Source organism: Dermochelys coriacea, chromosome 19 (genome assembly GCF_009764565.3).
Source record: "Dermochelys coriacea isolate rDerCor1 chromosome 19, rDerCor1.pri.v4, whole genome shotgun sequence".
NCBI lineage: Eukaryota > Metazoa > Chordata > Testudines > Dermochelyidae > Dermochelys > Dermochelys coriacea.
This window is the reverse complement of record NC_050086.2, coordinates 12,095,644-12,118,463: the sequence shown is the minus strand read 5'-3', so window position 1 is coordinate 12,118,463 and position 22,820 is coordinate 12,095,644. Positions and strand designations below refer to the sequence as shown.

The 22,820-nt window shown below is 54.6% G+C and overlaps 1 protein-coding gene across 3 annotated transcripts in view; it reads left to right on the top strand.

Moving 5' to 3' along the window:
* The window catches only part of LOC119845556 (mitochondrial peptide methionine sulfoxide reductase-like), a 42,959-nt gene that overhangs the window by 12,629 nt on the left and 7,510 nt on the right, over positions 1-22,820 (top strand). The window contains exons 2-5 of one of the 3 annotated variants that reach the window (XM_038377993.2): positions 5,221-5,289; positions 6,064-6,183; positions 16,043-16,147; positions 21,144-21,250. In XM_038377993.2, coding sequence (XP_038233921.1) covers positions 5,221-5,289; positions 6,064-6,183; positions 16,043-16,147; positions 21,144-21,250 — 401 coding nt within the window. Of the gene's footprint in view, positions 1-5,220; positions 5,290-6,063; positions 6,184-16,042; positions 16,148-17,514; positions 20,784-21,143; positions 21,251-22,820 lie in introns of those variants that run through there. The other 2 variants (XM_043506146.1, XM_038377996.2) reach the window with 2 other exon arrangements.

Sequence of the window (22,820 nt, the reverse complement as noted above, 5' to 3'; positions counted from 1 at the left end):
ATGGCCCCACCGAGCCGTTCCTCTCTCACTGCTGCACCCGGCTGGCTGTTCGGGATCGCTCTTGGGGGCTGCGGAGCAAGCTGGTGAGCACGGCCCCAGGAGGGCAGTGGCGGTGGAGGGATGGGGCTGTGATTGGGTTATTCCCTTGGGGTGGGACTTTGTGCCGGTGCTGGCTCTTATGACCCTGCAGCGCCACCGCACAGAAGCGGGGAGCTGATTGGGGGGACGGGACGTGGGCATCAGGGCTCCCTTAGTGATGATTCCCTAGTGGGGAGGGTCCCTAGACCCACTCGGCTCCCAGGTTCTGGCGGAAGGCCTGTTAGGAGAGCATGTGAGGCTGAGGTGGATACAATATAAGCCGGGATCTTGTGCTAAGTGAATGCTGGCAGCCGTCTCCCCGTCTTGCAGAATTGCTTGCGTAGCTGCTAGGTTGCTTGGAGCTCTGCGTGTGGGTGTGTAAACCTGAGAACGATGAGCTCTGGGGAGGAGGAGCCATTTAAGGCAAAAATCTTTTCTTCCAGCCCTTTACTGGATGGAAGGAAGGAAGGCCGGTCCTGAGGGGAACGCGCTGCATCGGGAGGCAGGGATCTCCGGGTTGTGCTCCCAGCTCTGACACTGACTCGCTGTCTAACGGGGGGCAAGTCGCTTAAGCCACTTTCTATCCAAAAGGGTCTCATAATTTTGGGTGCCCAACATGAGAACCCTTGGGCCTCATAATTTTGGGTGCCCAACATGAGAACCCTTGGGCCTGATTTCTGAGCACATGCCGCTTCCATCAGTTTTTCAGCACATGATGAAAAATCCGGCCCATTTATCTTATGGCAGGCGCCCAAAACTAGTGGGACACCTTTGAAAGTATTGGTCTGAAACACTCTGTACCTCAGTTTCTCCATCTAATTTGTCCCCACTTTGGGCCCATGTAGGACAAACTACATGCTGTGTGAATGCTACATGAGCAACCTGCGTCTTACATATTATCCCTCTGTGAAATCAAATGTGGACTCGCATAGTAAAAGGGGCCCCTTTCATATAGGGAGGTCCAGACACATCCTCTCCAGAAATATGGCCCTCCTGTGCCATGCTAACATGCATGCCCTTTTCACTGGTGTGGCAGGATTCCATTCATCCATCTTCACCTGCCTGCAGTTGATGGATCACTGATTGCTTGGCTGTGTATTGAACATCTCTTCACCTGGTAGTTTTCACTCTCTGCCCTCTTGTGCACACCAGCTCTCTGTAGGACTTGGGGGCAGATCCTCAGCTGGTATAAAGCTAGCAGCCCCCAGGCTCCAATCTTTCCCTACGTAGTGTGCCAGCAGAGTGGCAGGCACTTTGCAGATCAGTAAGACCGTCTGTCTGCTTCCTAGACCTTATCCACCACCGAGACAAAGCAGGGACAGTGGGGTGGGATGAGGAAAGCCCATGTCATTGAGTGGGGAAGTCAAAATTCCTCTTGTTACCCTGACCTAGGCATGGTGTTAAGCCCTGATGGGGTGGGAGAAGTCTGTTGCCTTGGAGCAGAAGGTGGAGGCGTATTGGAGTGGGGTCAGGGAGGGGGTTGTAAGCAGGATGGGATTGGGGAGACAAGGACTAGGCAAGTTGCTCTGGACTGAGAGGGATTGGGGCGGGACTGGTATTGATTGTAGTGACCAAACCAAGGCAGGCACCAGGCCAGGCTTCCTGTTCCCAGTGGAGATCCCTTTCTTCCATTCCTCGGAAGAGTCCCACCTCAGCTGGTCCCCACGCGGCTCTAACCTCAGGTGGGCTGGCAGGGATCATGCCTGTACCATGCATGCTGCTGCCTGAAGATCTGGCTCCAAGAGGCACATGTCTCTGGCGGGAGATGGGCCGTCCCTTAATGAAGGCGTGATGCATTCTGTGGGTTTGGATGTGGAGCAGGGCAATGGCTTGTGGCTCCCTGTGAGCGACACTGCCAGAGAAAAAGAAAACCTAGGTCTAGGAGAAGGATGCTCTGCCTTGTGACCACAGCAGCTCAGTGGCTGATCCTTTGCCTGGGGTGGGGGAAGGGAGACTCCACCCAGCTAGCCCTGTTGGGCTTCATGCTCGCCAGTCGTTAGCCTCTGCAGACCTGGTTTTTGATCACTAGGACACAAGTGAAACCGCTTTGATGGTGCTCAGTGTTTTGCCGCATCACCCACTCAGGGGCATCCATGCTGCGAGAATGGCAGTGTGATATTCATAGCTTCCAAGGCCAGAAGAGACCACTGTGATCATCTCATCTGACCTCCCTGTATAACACAGGCCAGAGAACTGCCCCCAGATCATTCCTATGGAATTAAAGCAGCTCTGAAAACCCTCTATGGAGATGTGCTGCTGGGAAAGTGGGAAGGCCTGGGGGAAAGAGATCGCTGCAGAGCTGCCAGTGTGAGGAGCCTGGGCCTGGACTAGCAGGGTGATGGGGAGCTGTGGGTTGGGCTTGAGGGGCACTGGCAGAGCTGGGGTGACAGGACTGGAAAAGAAGGGAGCTGTGGATTGGGCTTGAGGGGCATGGGGGGACAGGACAGGAATAACCAGGTGCTGCAGGCTGGGAACAGGGGCACTGGCAGAACTCTGTATGTGGGGTGGGTGGGGCAGGAAGCCAGGACTGGAATAGCAGGGTGGGCTGTGGTTCGGGATCGAGGCACATCACAGAGTTGTGTGTGGGAAGGCAGTATGGTGTCTGCCCACATGGGCACCATCTAGTGCCAGGCAGCTGTATCCTCTGCCTTGTACAGGCACCTCCATAAATCATCTGAGCATCCTTCAGTCGGCTCCTGAGAAGTGACCCGTCCCAGCAGCCGGGGGGAGAGGAGCCGGTTCTGCCTCCCCGGGCAGCCCCATAGACACCCTTCTCCCCGTTACCCCATGGAACACCTGACGCTCTCCTGCCTCTGGGAGCAGCCCCTCTGTTAAAACCGAAGCAGCAGACTTGAGGCCATTAAGCATGGTGATCTCCTGCATGCTAGGAGGAGCTTTTGGCTTATGTGCCATCCTCATCCCTTTTACAGTGCATGAGCTGAGCTGCGTTCATCTGCCAGGGCTGTCTGGGCTCCTCCCTCACCCCGGGCTGTGACGCTCAGCTGATCTCCCCCAGGCTGTCGGGGAACATAGATTCTCCCATCTGTTGGGGGCGGGGGAGTGCTCTCTGCACAAGCTGTCTCGGCTTCTCGCTTCTCGAGTGAACACAAGGCCCTGGGAAGATACAAAGGCTTAAAATAGAGACCTGGGGAAGAGACAAAGGAGCAGATCGGGGCCATCCAGGCCTAATCCCCAGCTGGCATTGAATAACCCTATTACACGTCAACTCCTGGAGTGGGGATTAGCAAGCAGTTGGGGCTGTGGGGCTGATGTGCTATGCAGCTGATGTGCTGTGCGGCAGCATCTGGGCAAGCAACCTAACTAGTTTTAAGATAGAAGGAGCTTGATTTGTGGATGGGGTGACCTGCCACACCAGGGGACTGGAATCTATGACCCAGGAGGTCCTTTCTGGTCCTGTGGTTCCAACGATCTTCTCCGACCCCCGGTGCCCGTGAACTCGGACCCTTTCGCGGCAGATCATGTTTCTGATGGGCTTGCTTCTGTAGCCAGAGCTCTGCTGTAATGAATGGAAAGAGGATTTCTTATGGAAGCTGCTGGACCCAGACAGACCCTGTGGTTCTCTCTGGCTCTTGGCTAAGGCAGCCTATGCTATCCCCACGCAGGCTCTCCGGAAGTCTTGGCCAGGGATCCATAGTTGTGGAATGGATGGTGGGCTACACTACACCCTCTCCAAACACTCTGTTCAATGGGGCATCTAGGTAGAAGGGACTAAAGGCTTGGACCCCTGAGTCCTTGATGGAATTAACTAGCCTTAGGAGCCTCCAGCTTCTGATTCCCCTTCCCATGGTTCCGCCTGCTTTTTAGGCCCTGGGATTCAGGGGTTTAGATGACTCTGAAGGGCTCCATTTTTTCTGTGCTCTCTTGGGATTGTTCCAGGGCACTGACCTTATAGGAATGGCTGAGTTATGACGGTGAAATTGGCTGAGTTATGAAGGTGAAATTCACCCCTGTGCAGCAAAGTGCCAGCATGGGGGGTGCCCAGATCTTGAGTCCCACTTACGCCTTCCCCACGGGGCTAGAAGGGTGAGTTTGATGCCGCCTGAGCGGCTGATCATGTGTGCAATGGAGCCTGGGCGACAAGCAAAGAGAAGCTGCTGCAGGGCCCCGTGCTGCATTTCCTGGGTTTCCATTGTGTACCCACGGCCCCGGCGTGTGTGGTCCGGTCACTGTCACAAAGGCGACTCCTGGGCTCTCAGGCCAGCTGAGCTGCTGTTGCTCTGCCTGTGACCCTGGAGGAGGGAGAGTTCCTTGACCTTGTGGAGACTGGGGAAAGTGGGGAGAAGGCAGGGAATGAGTGGGGGGGGGGCCTCCCTGAACACCAGGTGCAAGAAATGAGCTGAGATTTCCTGGTGGAGCAAATCTGAGTGCAGACAGTGTACTGCTCAGATCCACACCACCAGCAAGCGGGGCTGGAGCAGATGATAGAGCCGTGGCCCCTGCCCTGAAGAGCTGGCAGCCACTCCAGACATGCCCAGCACAAGGGCACCAGAAGCTGTATGGAAACAGCTAAGGAATGGGGCTGTTTAGTCGGTGGGCTCATCGCGATGGGCCAGGCCTCAAACATCTCTTTGACCTGGCTGAGCATGCGCTTTGTGCCTAATAACTAAGAGCTCTGTGGGGGGCGGATCAAGGTGCAGGGAGTCCGCAAGGCCATCTCTGGGAGAAGCTGGAGAACCCCTGATGCAGCACAATGAATGGCAATGAAAGTGTGAAATGAAATGAAAGTGTCTGGGATCAGCCACTGCTGGTCTCAGCGTCCCAGATTGACATGACTCTGGGGTCTAGCTGGGGATGGGGATTCCAGGTGCCCCTCTCTGGCAGGCAGCTAAAGCTTGGTGGCAAGCTTTCAGTAATTTGATGTGGCTAGGGCACTGGACTAGGACTCGGGGAAACCTGGGTTCTATTGCTGGCTCTGCCCCTGGCCTGCAGATTGACTTGGGCAAGTCACTTCACCTCCCAGTGCCTCAGTTTCCCCATCTGTAAAATGTGGACAAAGATACTGACCTCCTTTGGTAAAGCACTTTGAGATCTTCTGATGGAGCGCACTGTATAAGGACTAGGGATTATAGCTATTGAAGACTTGGCAAAGGGGCTTATCCATGTCTGTCTCTTCTCCTGCAGCCAAACATGCCGTCAGCGGGAATGCAATGCTCCCGCCGTTCCCAGAGGGAATGCAGATGGCCATTTTCGGTATGTGGATTGTTCCCTCTCCCTTCTCGAAGTTGGCGGTGGGGCACTGGTTGGGTAAGAGTGCGGGCTGCCCCCTCCTTCTTCCCTTTAGAACTCGGGCCAGAACTGCAGCCATCCATTGGGACCAGAATTGGCCGTATGGAGGATGAATCATTGAGATGGGAGATGGCAGGGGGAGAGGGAGAGCTATCGGGCCCCCATATTCAATATCCTGCTCAGAATCTGGCTGTACCCTGGCTGCCCCCTCTGTCCTGGGGATGCTGTTCCACAGCCTAGATCTCACTGCTGATAAGCTATTGCTGGCAACTGTCCTTTGCTCAGTTTCATTCATCACCTCTGGTCAGCCCGTCCACCCACTGTCAACAGCCCCTTCCCGGCAGGCTCCACCATTCACAGTCCTGAAGGCTATTAAGGGCCAAGTGGGTCCCCCACCTTCAGATCAGTGGGAGAATTTGATCTGATCAGAGACTCTATAGCACCCTGCTGGTCGCACGCAGCATCCACTCACCTCCTCTCCAGACCCCACAGGTGTCTGCGGTGTTAAAAGCCACATGCTGAACTAGGGACCAACCTCGGCCCTGAGGCTTGGGCATGGAGTGCTCATTGAAGTCAATGGCAGTTGTGCATGAGTGAGCTGGAGAGCAGGAAAGGGGCTGTTTGACACAAAGCAGGTTGTGTCCTGGCAGGGTTGGGCTGAGGGCGAACTGACGTTCCCTGGGTTCAGATTAAGCTCTTTGCATTGAATTCACCTTCTTGATCTCCTGTTCTTTCCAGGCATGGGGTGCTTTTGGGGAGCTGAGAGGATGTTCTGGAAGTTGCCGGGCGTCTTCTCCACCCAGGTGGGCTATGCAGGAGGCTTCACTCCAAACCCCACCTACAAAGAAATTTGTACAGGTAACACCTCGCTTCTCTTCTACTTGGGGAACTGTAGCTTCACTTTGCCATGAGAGTTCCTATTGCCCGGACTCTAATTGCTTGGAGATTCATAGCTTAGAAGGGACCTCTGTGACCATCTAGTCTGGCTTCCTCCATAACATGGGCCGCAGGACTTCCCTGTTCAACAAGAGCAGATCTTTTACAAAAACATCCCATCATGATTTTAAAATGGCCAGAAATGGAGAATCCCCCACGACCCTTGGCAAATTGTTCCAGCAGTTAATTACTCTCACCGTTTAAAAATTTCCAGTCTGAATTTGTCTAGCTTCAACCTCCAGCCACTGGATCATGTTAGACCTTTCTCTGCTAGATTGAGAAGCCCATTAGCAAATATTTGTTCCCCATGTAGGTTCTTATAGACTGTGATCAAATCACCCCTTTAACTTCTCTTTGTTACCTAAATAGATTGAGCTCCTTGAGTCTATCGCTATATGGCATATTTTCTAATCCTCTAATCCTTCTCGTGGCTCTTCTCTGACCCCTCTCCAATTTATCAACATTCTTCTTGAATTGTGGGCACTAGAACAGGACACAGGATTCCTGCAGCAGTCACACAAGTGCCAAATACAGGTGTAAAATAACCTCTCTACTCTTACTTGAGATTCCCCTGTTTATGCATCCACAGATTGCATTAGCCCTTTGGACCACCGCGTCGCACTGGTAGCTCATGTTCAGCTGATTATCTGTCCCCTTCCCCAAATCTTTTTCAGCGTCACTGCTTTCCAGGATAGAGTCCTCCATCATGTTCAGATGTATGTCTACATTTAGACTTATTCAAATACATATTGTTCGCTTACCGAGCAATCCATATTGGTCTGGATTAGTGACCTGTCCTCTTTGTTATTTATCACTCCCCAATTTTTGTGTCATCTGCAAACTTTATCCGTGAGGATTTTACGTTTTCTTCCAGGTCATTGGTAAAAATGTTAAGTAGCATAGGGCCAAGAACCGATCCCTGCGGGACCCCAGTAGAAACACATCCGCTTGATGGTGATTAACCATTTACAGGTACATTTGAGATCTATCAGTTAGCCAGCTTTTAATCCATTTAATGTGTGCCAGGTTAATTTTATATCATTCTAATTTTTTAATCAAATCATTGTGTGGTACCAAATCACATGCCTTACAGAGGTCTGAAGTATATTACATCAACGCTATTACTTGCATCAACCAAATTTGTAATCCCAATAAAAAAAATATCAGGTTAGTTTGACAGGACCTATTTTCCATAAACTGACTTTGATTGGCATTAATTATTTTAATTTAATTTTAATTCTGTGTTAATCGAGTCCCATATCAGCCGCTCCATTATGTGGCCCAGGATCAATGTCTGACTGACCGGCCTATAATTCCTGGGTCATCCCATTTAACTTTTTTAAATATTGGCACCACATCAACTTTCTTCCAGTCTTCTGGAACTTCCCTTGTGTTCCAAGACTTACTGATGATCCTGCACGTGTCTATACAATGCCATCTGTCTCAGTGCTTTACCAATTGTTCAGTAACTGCTTCAGCTACCGCTGAACTGCAGCTGTTTCTGGGGTAGAACATGGCTTCTGTTAATGGTGTGCAGCAATGGGATGGCTCAGGATAGGCAGTGTAAAGTGCTGTATTCAGTTGAAATTGCAGTGAGAACTTAGAGAGTTAGAATGGAATTCACCTGTTCGGTTTGGTTGGGACATAGGAGTTTATACCCTGTCGTAGGATTTTGAATGATCATTGCGTGAGTAGTGGAAGGTGCATGTTGGGATTTCTGCCTTAAGTCTCCTCCAAAAGATGGCAGCGCAGTGCCACCTAGAGTGAGGGCATAGATTTGGAAGGAGAAGTGCCATCTAATGAATTGCCAGCCCTGCTTCCTGCAGCACCTGGCTTTTCCTTGGAGATCTGCCATCCGTGTTCAGATCGGCTCCAAGCTGGCTGAGCATATGAGAACTGATGGGGAAGGAGGCTCCGGAGTGGTAGAACTACAAGGGTAGCGTTTTAAGTGGTGATGCCAGGCTGTCAGAGCCCATGCTGCAGGGATGGCGTGTAGGTGGCAGGAGAAGCAGCCATCCCTTCTGGGCTCCCAGTGCAAGAGTCTCGCTGACCATCCAAACTCCCATTTCCCCAAGTGTGACTTCAATTCAGTGAAGTCCAACGGGGCCAGTTTGTGGCTTTTTGCTCCCCTCCCCAGCAGCTTACCCAACCCTAATTCGAAATGCAGCCTCTCAGGGCCCAGCTATCTCATCAGTTTGGGACAATGCTGGCCTTCATCTGCTGTGCAGAGGGATAATAGCCTTGCTCGCCCTTAGTGTCCCGTCTTTTTAAGAGGTGGAGGGCTACCTCTTGCGAGAGATGTATCCTTTTAGGAAGCCATGAAATGTTTATTGGGGCAGCTGGGAGAGCAGGCTGTTGTCGTGTCCTCTGGAAACAGGAGCTGGGATGTGGTAAAGCAATACACAAACACGAAGCCAGGCTGGGCCTGATGCCCAGCTAAGCCAGCCATGCAGACCAGCCAGGTGAGGGGGGAGTGTGTGTGTGTCCAAGACGATCTGATGGAGTGACCCAAATAGAAAGGCCTGGGACACAGGAGGTACTTGGGTCTGGAGCTGCTGGGGCTTGCTCCGAAGTTTGGGGGTTAGGTCAGAGGATGCTTCCCATTGGGATGGAGACACAGCCTGAGCTGGCTTCTCCTGGGGAGAGGCAGCCACTCAAGCACCCAGCTTGTGTTAATAAGGGTTTGATTATCCAGTTGATGAGACCATCAACTGAGGACTAATGTTAACCCCCTCTAACCATGGAGCCAGGCTCTCCCTGGGCCCAGTCCAGATGGGGCTGAGCCATAGGGATGGGTCCAGATATGGCGCTTCCTAAATCCCCAGGGTGATCAGATCCAGGGCGTGGCTTGAAGGAGCTGCACAATAGACATCTCTACCCCCAATCTGAATCCCATGATGCCTGCCAGATTCTGAGCCACAGGCCCTGTTCCCAGACAGCACCTTCTGAAGCTCATCAAGCAGTCAGCATCCATGGGCCGGACCGTGCGATTGGGAAGCCGAGTGTAAGACCTACGCCCCAGGCTCGGGGCTGCTCCCTTTGGGATTAGCATGTCCCCTTGGTGACTGTGTGCCCCCAGTGTTTAAGTGAGTTGGAGGCTCGGGGAAATGCCTCTCTGTGGCTCTCTTGCTCTGAGGTCCAGAGATCGCTGTGTACAATACCCTGGAAGCAGGTACCCAACACTGGGCTTTTGAATCAAGCTGACTAGATGGAATCTAAACTCCTTGCACGGGGGGAGAGGGTGGAGGTGTCTTTCTGGTGGTCACCTTTGCAAAATCACTGGAATCTAGCCATTCAACTCAGTGACTTCTCTTCTCTCCCCTCACCTGAGCATCACCCACTCAGCAGCAGGGTTAAGAAGTTAATGAAACCCGGGTGCTACTCCTGGCTCTGCCATGACTCTCCGTGTGACCTTTCTCCATTCCTTAGTTTCCCCATATGTAAAGTGGGAATGATACTGACCCAGTCTCTGATTTGCTTATGGCTTTCCCCAGCCATAGATTGCCTAGCCCCGTATTATCCAGAACCTCCACTAGATTCTAGAGCCACTGTCCAGAGCAGCTGTTAGCATGAAATTGAGGGGGATTTTGTTAATGAACAGCAAGAGGTACTGCAGTGTGGCCTGGCATGGCTTCCATCAGTGTGCTAATGTATTGATTAGGAAAGCTAATCCGCCCCCGCCTCCCCACACACGCTTCCCCTTCTCTCTCCAGCTTCGCCTCCCCAAACTCATCAGAAATCTGAACAGATGGTTTCATGTCTTATCTGCAAAACCATTCCGCACACTGGTGCGGAGGATTACTTGTCTGCAAGAAATATTATCCGCGTCTGTTGTCTCGGTTCTGGGTATTAACATAATGCAGTGGGGGAGAGAGCGTATTATCCCCCCGCACGTAAGGAGCGACCGAAACGGAGGCAGCTTCCCCGGGTGCATGTAACTGCACAGGGGTGCTGGCAGGAGTTTGATGGGGCTGTGTGAATGAATGTGCAGGCTGTTGCTGCCATCCAGGCCAGGTTGGTGACAGTCAGCAAATCTTTGTTGCCTGGTGCACTTTGCTAGCACGTGTGAAATGAGTTTGCTGGGTCTCAGTCCAGTTCCTAGTGGGATGAATGCTGAGATTGCAAAACCCACCACTGCAATGGGTGCCATTGGCTCCCTGAACACCTTGTTGGCAGGTTGATGGTTCGATAGGTCAAATGATCCAGGCCAGCATTAAAGCGTGGTGGCAGGGCAGACTGGTTTGGTGGCAGTGCTGGAGCTTGGGGGACAGTAGGGTGGGGTGCTGCAAGGGAAGCTTGAACAACCCCCTATCCCTGCTCTGTCTGCTTTGTGGGGGAAGAGAACCTCTGTCTGCAAGGCTGTCAGTCCGCACCTTTCCCCAGCCCTGCAACTCACCCGCTTGTTAATTTCAGCCAAGGAACTATTCCCTTCGGGGAAAAGTCCCCCATCGAAGTGAATAGAACATTAGAATTCTGCAGGATGGATTTAAAAAAAAGAAACAGCCTATGGGAAAGATCTCATCTTCCATTAAACTCTGTAAGTTTAAGAGTAATTTCTGCAGCATCCTAATGACTTCATCCCTGTAAAATCCGTTAGGACTTTCCCCATAAGGGTTTATGTAAGCCAGCGTCTCCGATCTTGTAAAATCTGGTGGGGGCATTCATGCTCTGCCATCTCTACCCTAGCCCCTGTCTACAATGAGCTGGCCACAAGGAAATGGACTGTAATTTCCAGGCAGCTTCCAAGCTCAGGCTTTGTCTGTACTGGTAGCTATAGCTGTGGAAGGGGAAGACAAATCCCCTAATTTGTTCCCCTTCTCTAACACTTTCTAGCCAAAGATCTCCAGGCCTCCCACTGCTAAAGGCAGTGAACTTGTGCAACTGGCCCTGGCCAGATGCATTGTTTACCTGCTAACTGCGCAGCTGGATGTTGGGACTCCCATCCAGGAAACCCCAGCCTCGCTGGGCCCACTTAGCCTGAGGGCCAGTTGTGCTGTCACAGTCGGCAGAGAGAGCTGACGCTACTGCGAGCGGATCGTGACCCTCTCTGGTAGGCGGTGGAGTGATGTGTAGCGCTCCTGCCCATGGGGCATTTGCCTTACAGTAACCACAGCTCTCTGCCTTGTGCTGTGTCCCCCCACTTCTGCCGCTCTCTGGCAGCACGTCCCTGTGACCCTGTGTAAGAGTAGCAGGAGGCTCATAGCGACCTGCCTGTGGGACAACCACTAGAGTCATTAGGAGTCATCTTGATGCTCTCCTTAGCTGCAGCTGTGTGATTCAATTGCCCTCTTCCCCCCCCCCCCCGCCCCCACACACCATCCTTGGAGCAGGGAGCGGAATCCGAACGTTGCCGAAGAACGGGAACATGGCTGGCTCTGCTGCTGGCTTGGAGGAGCAGAGCAGTGCAACAGACCATCTCTCCTGCCCAGTGGGTGGGGACTGCTGGGCCCTGGCCCAGGGAGGGAGGAAGTAGGGGAGAGATGAGGGAAGATTATTTTGGTGTGGGGAGTGGTGTAGAGTGGGCAGGAGTCCAGCCCACAGGGTCATCAGATAGCTAAGTGGGGTGGATTAGAATGGTCTTGGGTGGAGAGGCATCCGCCCTGCCCCTGTAGGGAGAGCTAGTGGCTGATCCCGAAGCAGTGGTTTGGAGATTTTCTGAGGAAGGTACAGTCAGATGCAAGGTTTCAGAGTAGCAGCCATGTTAGTCTGTATTCGCAAAAAGAAAAGCAGTACTTGTGGCACCTTAGAGACTAACAAATTTATTAGAGCATAAGCTTTCGGGAGCTACAGCTCACTTCATCAGATGCATCCGATGAAGTGAGCTGTAGCTCACGAAAGCTTATGCTCTAATAAATTTGTTAGTCTCTAAGGTGCCACAAGTACTGCTTTTCTTTTTTAGTCAGATGCAAGGCTCAGAATGACCTTTGCGGAGCAGAGCAGCCCTTGCTGGCCCGGCAGGAGGAGGGGAGTGAAGTACTGATGTTCTCTTCCTTCCCGCGCCGCGCCCCCCCCCCCGCCCAAACACCTCCCTGGCTTTGCAACACTTGGAAACCTCTGCTGCTCACCAGCATGGCTCTGCTGTGCATCTCTCCCTGGAGATGCTTTTCCTCTCACCAGCTGGTTGGCTGAGGCTACCAGATGGCGCTGGCCTCCCTCTGTATATCTCTGTGCTGGGCAAAAGTGGCATCTCAGCATAGCCCAACTCCCGGGCTTCCCCCTTTCTTCCAATGCTGCTTGAGCTGGGTCAGGGGCTCAGCCTTGTGAAGTGGGGCCAGGTGGAATGTATCTGCAAGGCAGCCTAGGGGCTGCATTGCTTTTAAAAGCCATTTGCAGAGGTGAGGTCATTGCCTGGCTTCTGCAGCTGGCACTAAGGACACGGCTGTGGCTCACCAGGCTTCAGGACCTCCATGGAGTGCTAGCATAACTGTCCACTGCACCACGGACCGGGCAAGTCATGCAGCTGGGAGCTATGGAACAAAAAAGCCGTAGTGAAATGCAGGGCACCTTGAAGTCAGGAGGCCTGACTTCTGCTTCTGACTCTGACACCGATTGGCCGAGTCACTTTAGCAAAGTCATGCCACCTTTCTGTGCCTCAGTTTCCCCATTTGCAGTACGGGAGTACAAGTTAGTCAGCTTCGTGATGCCTACTCAGATCCCAGGATTCAAAGAGCTGTAAACACTGCCTGTTGTTTATTACTGAAGGTGGACTCTTCTGGCTGGCGGGGGAAAGCGAGCGCCAGTGGGAATGGGGAGATCCTGTTAATAGACAACTTGAGAGATGGATGAGCGCTCCTTGCGGCTTTAACTGCCAATGCTAGCGCCAGCCTGGCTGTGTCAGAAACACTGGAAATGGCCATCGCATGCTGGCCGCAGCATCTCGGCTACTGACTTAGCCTGGGTTTTCCCCCTCTGGTGTAGCAAAACGGGGGAGTTGCTGCCTGGAGAGCAAAACTATCAGCTTCAGCCGCCTCGGTAATTGTAGGTAGTTCACAGAACGGGTTGATGGCAGCCATTAACACCATCCGGCATAACCATGTCAGTACCTGGGGCTGTGCAGGGGCCGGAAGTTCCATTTCACAGAGATTTTGAGACCTTGGCTTAGTTCTGAATCAGAACAAAAACTAGAAACGTTGAAGAAAAAAGTGTTTGGACAAAATCAAAGCATTTTGTTTCCATTTTAAGGGGTTTAGTTTTGTATTGTGTATATTATACAACAAAATATGTGACCCTCTGGTTTGTATTGTACTAGCCCCATTGGGCAAAGTGCTGTACAATCTGTCTGTCTTACCTATTTAAAAGGCAGAAGGGGAATCAGTGGCACACATGGAGGTGATTTGCCAGTGGTCACGCAGTGGGTCAGTGGTGGAGAACCCAGGGCTTCTGAGTCCCAATTCAGTGCCCCACCCTCTAGACCAGCGGTTCTCAACTGGGAGCCTGGGGGCCATAAGTAGGTTTCAGGGGCACCACCAAAATAAATCAGAGAGCAGGGCTAGGATTAGACTCACTGGTGCCCAGGGCAGAAAGCTGAAGCCCGAGCCCTGCCACCAGGGGCTGAAGCCAAAGCCCAAGAATTGTGGGGCCCCCTGTGGCATGGGGTTTGGGGCAACTGCCCTGCTTGCTACCCCGTAATGCCAGCCCTGGCTTTTATATGCAGAAAAACAGCTCTTGTGGCCCAGGCGAACTGTGGAGTTTTTCTAGCATGTCGGGAAGGCCTCCGAAAGACAAAGGTTGAGAACCCCTGCTGTAGCCCCACACTGCCTGCCCTTTGGATCTGGACCCTATGAGTTGATCTAAAGCAGACTCTCCGTCTTGTGGAGCCTATGACACACACCTGGACAGGGCTGCCTCCATGCTACCTGGGGCAGACTCGCTAGCCACAACAGAAGCGAAAAAAGTGAAGCCCTTTTTCTGAGTGCAGCAGAGGGTCGGCCTCTCTGCTGCAGGAGGGTGGGGTTTGCACAGCCCGAGCTGTGGCCCTTGGTGGGGGCTTGCGCCGGATAATAGGTTATGGCAGCCGCGGGAGCTCTGCCTCTGGCTGCTGCCTCTTTGCCTGGCCCTGCAGCAGCTGCCAAAGCAGGGACGTCCGGGAGAGCTGCAATCTGCTGATGCTGCTACCGCGCGTGCAGACCCCATCCTGGGCAAGCACTTGTGCCCTTCCCACGGAGCTGCTACAAAACCAGCTCTTGGCCATGGCTGCTGCCCATCCCCACCCCGGCAGCTGGCATAGCTCACTTGGCTGTTTGTGTAGCAGTCATCGCCTCACTGGGCTCCCCGCGCACCCCTTCCTTCCCCAATGGCTATGCTGCCCCCCCCCTTGAGGTGGCTGATCCTAAAGAGACCAGTGTCCTCTCCCAGCCCCTTAAGGAGCGGGAAGCATATGCAGCATTAGCAATCTTTAACTATCACCACCCTTAACTGCTGAGTGTCCTGAGCACAGTCCACACAAAGGAGAGGGTGCAGTCTAGTGGTTGAAAGAGGAGAGACCAAGATTCAGGCCCCTTGGCAGTTTTGGGAAGGGAGCATGGCCCAGTGGTTGGAGGAGAGGAAGCTTCTATTCTTATCTGGGGGGGAGGGGGCTGTTCTTTCTGGTAGAGTAGGGGGATTGGGAATCAGGACTCCTGGACTGCTCAGGACAGTGTGGTTTAGTGGTTAGAGGAGGAGACTGGGTGTTGGGACGCTGTGATCTGCAGCGATTCTGGCTCCGCTGCTGACTTGTGGTGCGACTTTGGGTGAATAACTCCCCTGCTCGGGGCCTCAGTTTCTCCTTCTGTGAAATGGGACAAATGCTTCCTTGCCTCGGGTGCTGGGAGGCAGGTCCCGTTCCTGGGGGGAAAGGTGCTATAGCAGGGTGACATGGAATCACAGCACATGTGGGCCGCTGAGATCTAGCCGGCGGTGGTGCCGTTAATTGGGGGGGAGGGCAGGGGTTCCTCTCATGTGCTGTTGACTGCAGACTTGAGGGTGTGTCCCCTCCCCCACACCATACCACCATCCTCACATCCCCTCTGGCCCTGTGCTCCCCTCCCTTTAGCCCTGTCTTGTGATTGCACCTCGCAGGCCTGTCAGGCCCTGGCGCCCAGCAGTCTCCCACCCACACAGCTCCCTCTGGCCTCCCCCCACCATTCTAGGCCTGGCCCCCCTCTTGGCCACCTTCTGCTCCAGCATTAGCCCCCTCCTGAGCGGTGAGCATGGACGACACCATGTTGTGTGATGGGCTCTAGGTCTAGAATGGCCGGACTCCTTGTCACCTGAGCCAGAGTTGGCATGGGGTGTGAAGGGCACACCTTAGCGCCGCCGAGCAGTGTCCCCTTTTGGGCGGGGGGGGGCAGTTTGAGCGCTGGGTTGGAACTGAAGCCAGACGGACACAGACCGGAAAGAAGGTAGCTGTCTCCAGCCATGACGGCAATTAACCACTGGTTTCGCAAAGGTTGTGGTGGATTTGGATTCTCCGTCACTGGCAATTTTAGACTCAAGATGGGATGTTTTGTCTAAAAGATCTGTTCTGGGGGTTATTTTAGGGGCGTTCTCTGGTGTGCATTGTACAGGAGCTCCGACTAGCTGATCCCAGGGGTTGTTGGCCATGGAGCCTATGAATCGCAGTTCAAATTGAACCCAGGTTACTTTGAAACCCAAAGCTTGGGGACCACAGAACAGGCCGTCGCTCAGCATCTCAGGCCAACTGATCACGGGCGAGCATCCTCCTGCAGACGGATTCCTGTGGAAGGGGGCAGAGCCGCTGCTGAGCAGAGGGGGCTGTTTAACCTCCTTCGTCTCCCCCCAGGTCTGACCGGACACGCGGAAGTGGTCAGGGTTGTGTACGACCCACAGAAGACCAGCTATGAGGCCCTCCTCAAAGCCTTCTGGGAGAACCATGACCCCACCCAAGGTAAGGCTAGGGGACTCTGTGTCCATGGGGTCAGCGAGTGGTGCCAGATGCAGCTGCTGTAATCACGGGTGTAGACTCAGGCTGCCGCTCCCTGGCCTCTCCCATTGTCAGGAGAGATGGAATGTGAGCCGTCTTCATCCCCCAAACCGCCGGACCTGGATCTCTGCAGTGGTCTTGGGGCTTTGATCCTGCCCCAGAGGGCGACGGGAGCTCAAAGCCATGAATGAAGGGCTGTGGTGCCCATCCGCACCGAATGATGTAGCTCACTGGCTCTGTGACTCTTGTCCACGTTGGGGCCGAGAGCAACTCTCTGTTCACGGTGGGTGTCACCTGCTTCCATGGGCAGGGAAGACAGAGGCATGTGTAATCACAGTCAGGGCAGCCCTATACCAGGCCTGGCCGGTGACGTGCTGCCTGGAGAACTAGCCCGTTGTGCCCAGTGCTGCGTACATGCCTAGTGAGAGAGTATCTTTATCCCCATTTTGCAGATGGGGAAACTGAGGCGCGGAAAAATTCAATGCCTTGCCCAAGATCTCATATGGGGAGTCTGGGTCAGTGCTGGGAACTGAACCCAGATCTCCTGAGTCCTAGTTGAGTATTTTACCCACAAGCCCTGACTTTTGCGAGCTGGCTCTCCGTCCATGGGCTGCGTCGGAAGTGAAGGATCTTCTGGGACCCACAGCCATTGCTTGGGGCTGGGTGGGTCTGTCTCTGGGTCCCCAGGCAATGCTGGATGGTCCCCTCCCCCTTTGAGATCCAGAGCTACTCATCCTGCTTTGAGCAGGGGGTTGCACTAGATGACCTTCTGAGGTCCCTTCCAACCCTGATATTCTATGATCAATATTAAGGCCAGAAGGGATCATCACAACCATCTAATCTGACCGCTAGACGTCACTGTGTCTTGGGGGGCCGGGGGCAGACAGAGGAGGGATGTTGTATGGACCAAGTGCTGCTATTAATCCCTCTTCTGACCGGGCCTTCCACATCTTTCTATTGTAAATCACATGGTCTCACTCCACTGTCTGCAGCAGTTCCAGCTCCCCCCTGGCCCCCCCCCCGGTTCTCTGTCTCTTTAAATGCCTCCAGCCCCAGGATAGCTCTGTGGCACTGATGGGGATGCTACAGCTGATGAGGGGCCTCCGGAAGCTGGTGGGGGGAGGGGCTCAGCTGCGCAGAGGTGGGGGTATTAAATAAAGAGGGGGCAGGGAGGAAAGCCTGTTTGAAACCTGCATCACGTCAGCGGCGGGGAGGGGAGCGGGAGAGGCCAGGCTGGGGCCCTGTTGTACCGAAGCGTAATTTTAATGAGGAGATTAGCAGTCTCTGCGTGTCGCTGGCCGGCTTCTAATTGCGTGTTTGTGTTTTAACGGGCAATGGGTGCCCGCACCGCGCATGGACAGTAATGGGGAGGGGACACGGCCAGTGCCACCTGCAGCATTGGAGGGACCCTCCCTGCTTTCTGCCCCCCCCCCCCGTGCCAAAAAAAAAAAAAAAGCAGGGTTTACACTGGGCGGGGTGGCTGCAGCCTCCTGGAGGGAGGCTGGTTGGTTGTGCTCTGAGAGGGCCTGGTCCAGAGCTTGCAGTCGACAGGGTGGGAGGGGAAATGGAGGCCCGGGCGTACGGGACTTGCCCGCAGTGTCGCAGCAGGTCAGTGACAGAGCTGGAAATAAATCCCAGGGCTCTGGAGTCCCAGTCCGCTGCCCTATGCTCTGGACCAAGCGGTCTCCCTGGAGGTCCCTGATCTATGTCCATGGGCGGGAGAGGGGGTTGTGCGTTTTACCTCTTGCCTCCCCCCACAAGACCCTCTAACTCCTGGCTGGCTCCTGACCATAGCCCCCCCAGCCTCCCGAACTCTCATCAGGCCTGTCCCATGCCCTCTCGTGCCTTTCCCCCCCAGTCTGGGTGCCTCCAGGGGCTGAGGTTGCTTTCCCCCTGTCAAGCCAGCTCTGGGCTGAGACATCCCCGTTGGATGCCCAAGTTACCCAGACAGGGCCCCATGTTCCCCCAGAGTTGGGAGGCGCTGAACAGTTGCTCCCATGGGCCTCTGGCCCCGAACAGCTACCTTGGCCTCTGCACTCCCTTGGCCTGGCTCCTTGGTTAGCTCAGGGTGTTTCCCATATGGTTTTGTATGAGCATCCCTCCCTGCTGGCTGCAGGCCCAGTGCCCTCTGGGTGGACTGCTGCCCCTGGGATAGCACCTCGCAGCTCAGCGCTTGTCCCCCAGACCAGCTCCTGTATTCTGCCACCGACTCTGTGGAGTCGGGCCCTGAAGCCATTGGGGTGGAGGGGTAGAGGAGATTGGTTAACGCTCTGAAGGAACACTCGGGCCCCGGGCTGGATTTACAAGCCCTTGGACAAGATGCAATTGGCCTCAAAGGGCTGCAGGGGAAGGGATGTGTGGGGTGACATGTCTAGCCTAACGCAGCCTGTCCTGGCCCGTGTCCCCACTCGCTATAGCATGGCTCATCCATGGTGCTAAGTGCACATGCCTCAGTTTCATAGATGGGGAAACTGAGGCACAAAGGGGTGCAGTTTCTTGCCCAAGGACATGCATGGTACAATTCCCAACTCTACCTGATTGGACCTGTGGTGCTTCTAGATTTGTCCAGCAACACCTGGGTCTGAGGTGCTCCCTGTGCCATGACCCCTGGCTCTTGCCTCCGCTGCCCCCTCCCTGCAGCCTGTGCCAGGAGCACCCACCGTGGGTCCAAAGGAAGCTGATTCCTCCCAGAAAGAGAGAGGTGAAGAGGGACGGGCAGCCCTGGGCTGGCTGCTCCTAAACACCCCCCTTTCCGTGTCTGGGGGGGGGACGGACACACTCTCCCTCTGCAGGGAAGGTTCCCCCTAGATGAACTGGACTTTCCTTGTTTAACCAGATAACCCCCAGCCACGCCATTGAGACAGGATATTGACACGCCAGCACTGGGAGAGTTTAATACCCACACGTGGCTCAGAACATCCCTCTTGGTGTGTGATGCCAGGAGCCTTCCAGCTACCACCAGCCTGACTGTCAGCCCCTCCTGCTCACCCCCCCACTCTGACTCCCTTCCCCGTGCAACTCGGGGGCTCTGGTCTCTCTCTGGGGCAGCTGGACTAGCAGGGGCAGGAACAGCTCCACTTTCAGATCTCCCTCCACCCCATGCTGCCTGGTAACAGAGCCTGAGCATGGCCTGGTACTGCCTTCCCTAGGCCCCTCCAGGCAGCTTGAGGGCCCCTACAGCCAGTCCAGCCCCTCCCCTCTGGAGCATCTGGCTGAGAGGATGCCCCTGGGGCCTCCAATCCCTCCTCTGCCCCAATAACTCCAGCCCCCCTCTAGTGCATCCCATTACTGCATTGAGCACCATCCCCAGTGAGAGGCAAACCTGAGCACCGTAATTTATGCAGATTAATCACCGGCAGCAGCCACTGGGCTGACAAGGAGCTCAGAGGGTGCCTTAGACTTGTGTACAGCTGTGATTAACAGCCCATCCCTTGATGGAAATAGTAATTGGAACGGCTGTGTCGGGGGGCAGGGGGGCGTGGGCAGCCAGGCCACTAAATTGACTTCCTGGCCTGGTCTGATCGCTCCCTTTGGGAATTCCTGGTCACTGAGTCCAGGGGAGCTCTGGCCAGGTTCCCGCCGGCTGGGCGTCTGTCTGGACCGACTCTGGTGGGGCTCTGCTGGTTCTCGCCAGCTGGGCATCTGGCCCCACCGACTCCGGTGAAGCTCTGCCCCAGGATAATGCTATTTCCCCTCCCCTGAAGTGGGTTATGGCAGGATCGTCCGAACACCTGGGGCCCCTCCCAGTACTGGAGGTTGGGGCAGCGGAGCTGATGGCTGATACTCTGCTGGGACCTGAGAGGAAGAAGAGGGTGAGGAGGGCTGAGATGGAGAATCCATCTTGGGGAGAGAGAGGCTAGGGGCTGGGTTGGGAGGAAATGCTCGTGGTGGCCCTGGGTCCTGTTTAGCCTGACTCCATCCCCCTTTCGCTAGCATTGTGAGGGATGCATCCATTTGGGGTGGGGGTGAGGGAAAGGGAGGTTCAGAGCATGGCAAGACTGGCTTGGGTGTCCCCTCCCCCTGCAGAGAGGCAGGCCCTAGTGGGACTGAGCGCTGGGAACTCCCTGCTTACAATCCTGCCTCATCTATCGACACCTTCAGGGAAGCCGCTTCCCCACCCTGTGCCTCAGTCTCCCCCTCACAAGGACCATGCTGACCTACCCAGTGATCAGTTAAGCACTTGAGCGGTGCCCCGCCCACCTCTCCATTCTGTCTCCTGATTGGCTCTTCAGTTGATGAGCTGGGACATGCTATGAGGGTAGACCAATGGCTGGTCTATTTGGCCGGCCCCTCCAGGTTAAGGATGTGGGGGTGGGGGGGCTCATGGGGGCTCTGCCCATGTCCCTTTTCTATGGATAGGAGGCAGCTGGCAGGGGTGCCAACCTAGCATCACTCAACAGTGCTCTAGTCACGCTAACCTCTGCTGCTGTATCTCTGGAGGAGCGTTCGCGCAAGGCGCAGTGGTTAAGGTACTAGACTGGGACTTAGGGGATCTGGGTTTAATTCCTAGTTCTGCCACAGACTTCCTGTGGGCAAGTCAAATCTCTCTGGACCTCAGTTGCCAATCTGTAAAATGGGGATAATGATCCTTCTTTTGTCTTGTCTAGTTGCAAGCTCTTGGGGCAGGGACTGTCTCATTATGTATCTGTACAGTGCCTAGCGCAGTTGGGTCCCTGATCTCGGCGCTGCCATAATAACGGAAGCTCCCACTGGCTGCTGAGACAGGGTCATGGTTTGTTTGAATGGTGGAGCAGAAGGCTGCCATTGAAAATCAGCGGCCTGCCCTGAGCCAAATGAATCCGACAGCCTGTGCCAGCAGGGATGAGGTTAGCCCTTGAGTTCAGTGTGAATGCTCTTTTGGGGGCTGAAGATTAAGCTTGGGTGCCTTTCTTTGGCGATCCCGGTGTGCCTGGACACAGGACACCCTTTGTCTCCTAACATGCGGCTTGCTGTCTTTCAGGCATGCAGCAAGAGGAGGATGTCGGCACACAGTATCGCTCAGTCATCCACACGTTCGGAGCCCAGCAGAGGGATGCTGTCCTGAAGTCAAAGGCGATGTATCAACAGGCAGGTTTGGAGCAGAGGCTGTTCCTGTGGGGTGAACCAGGCTGCTTAGCATCTCTTATGTGTTATCTCGTCCCTCAGTGAGCAACGGCAGGTAGCTGCTCCCTGCATTCCACTCTCCTGCAGGTGTAAGGGGATGCTCTTCTCACAGACTTACTGTCCCCAAAGATCTACAGCTCACAGTAAGGCAGGGGGCCAGAGTGGGAAATCAGTGTGGGGGGGGGGGGTGTTTCATCCAAACTCTGACCTTGATCCCAAACTCTGCTCAGCATCCCAGAGTATCCAGATGTTTCTGCTAAAATGGGCGGTGAAATTGTGAACCATGTTGCCATGTATATCATCATCAGTAGGCTCCAGAGTTAACACCATGTGTCTAGGAAGCTGTTTGTACCTCTGAGCGGCTGCTTCAGGCTGCCTGCCAAAGGGCTGGAAAAGCTTTGTTTGCAGCTGTTGGGCCTAGAAATGTCATTGGTTAAAGCCCTGGGAGCTCCCGTTCTGCAGAACCCATCTGGAGCGGCGTTGCTGGCTGTATTGACCACCTGCCCTGGCATCTGCTTCTGGGGCCATTGCTGTAGTGCCGAAGGAGGCTTCTTTCGCCAGGGCTGCCTTGGACCTGGCTCTGTGAGTGCAACAAATGCTGGGGAGCCTCCCTTGGTGGAGAGGGTGGGGAGCTGTTACCCTGGCTTCTGCTGTGTTGGTGCATTCCCAGCTGCTCCCCCTCCCTGCTGCGGCTAGGTTCTGCCCTCTGAGCTGTGTCCTGTGGTGGGGAGGGAGGGAAGACAAAAGGGAGGCAAGGCCTAGTTAGTTAATTACCCCGGTAAGGCCCTTCGTGCCTTTCTGATGAGGAAGGGGGCTGGGGGATATACCAGTTTCCTTGGCAACCTGCCGCCACGGCAACTGGCAGCTGGGGCTGGGGGGGCTGCGGGGGGTGAAGGCCATTGACTGAGACAGGTGCAGCATCCCCTGAAAATGATTCACGGCCTTAAGCTATTTGCCCCCAGCCACCGTTGCTGGGACAATTAAAGACGGCCTGTTTAAATCCTGCACGTGCTGGGCAGACACGGCGTGTGTGTGTGTGTGTGTGTGTCTGGGTGGGGTGCGGGGGATCATGACGGGTTGCGGACAAGGCTGGTGGAGCGAGTCTCTGGTGGGCTGCACTAGCCTTGGGCTAGGCCGTTGCAAGATCAAGGGGCTGTGTTTGCAAGAGCGGCCCCTGCGATCGCTGCTGAGCGCAGCTGTGCCGCAGACTCTTGTGGGTCGAGCAAATCCTGTGGTGACAGGGCACCGGGCTGGAAGCCAGGGGAGCCAAGTTCTAGACCTGGAGGTGCCATGGACCTCCTGGGGGACCATGGGCCAGGCCTTGTCTGGACCAGTATTTTAGCCACTGGCACAAAGTTACAGGCACGATTGCCATGGCTGCAGCTCACCTTGGACTGATTCTGGGGAAAGCCACACTGGTATAGATAGTGCTGTACCTATGTAAATCCTGTCCACACTAGGGGCCTGCACCGGTGCAGCTACACGAGGGCCTAAAATCTAAGCATAGACAAGGCCAAAGGCACTGCATATTTGT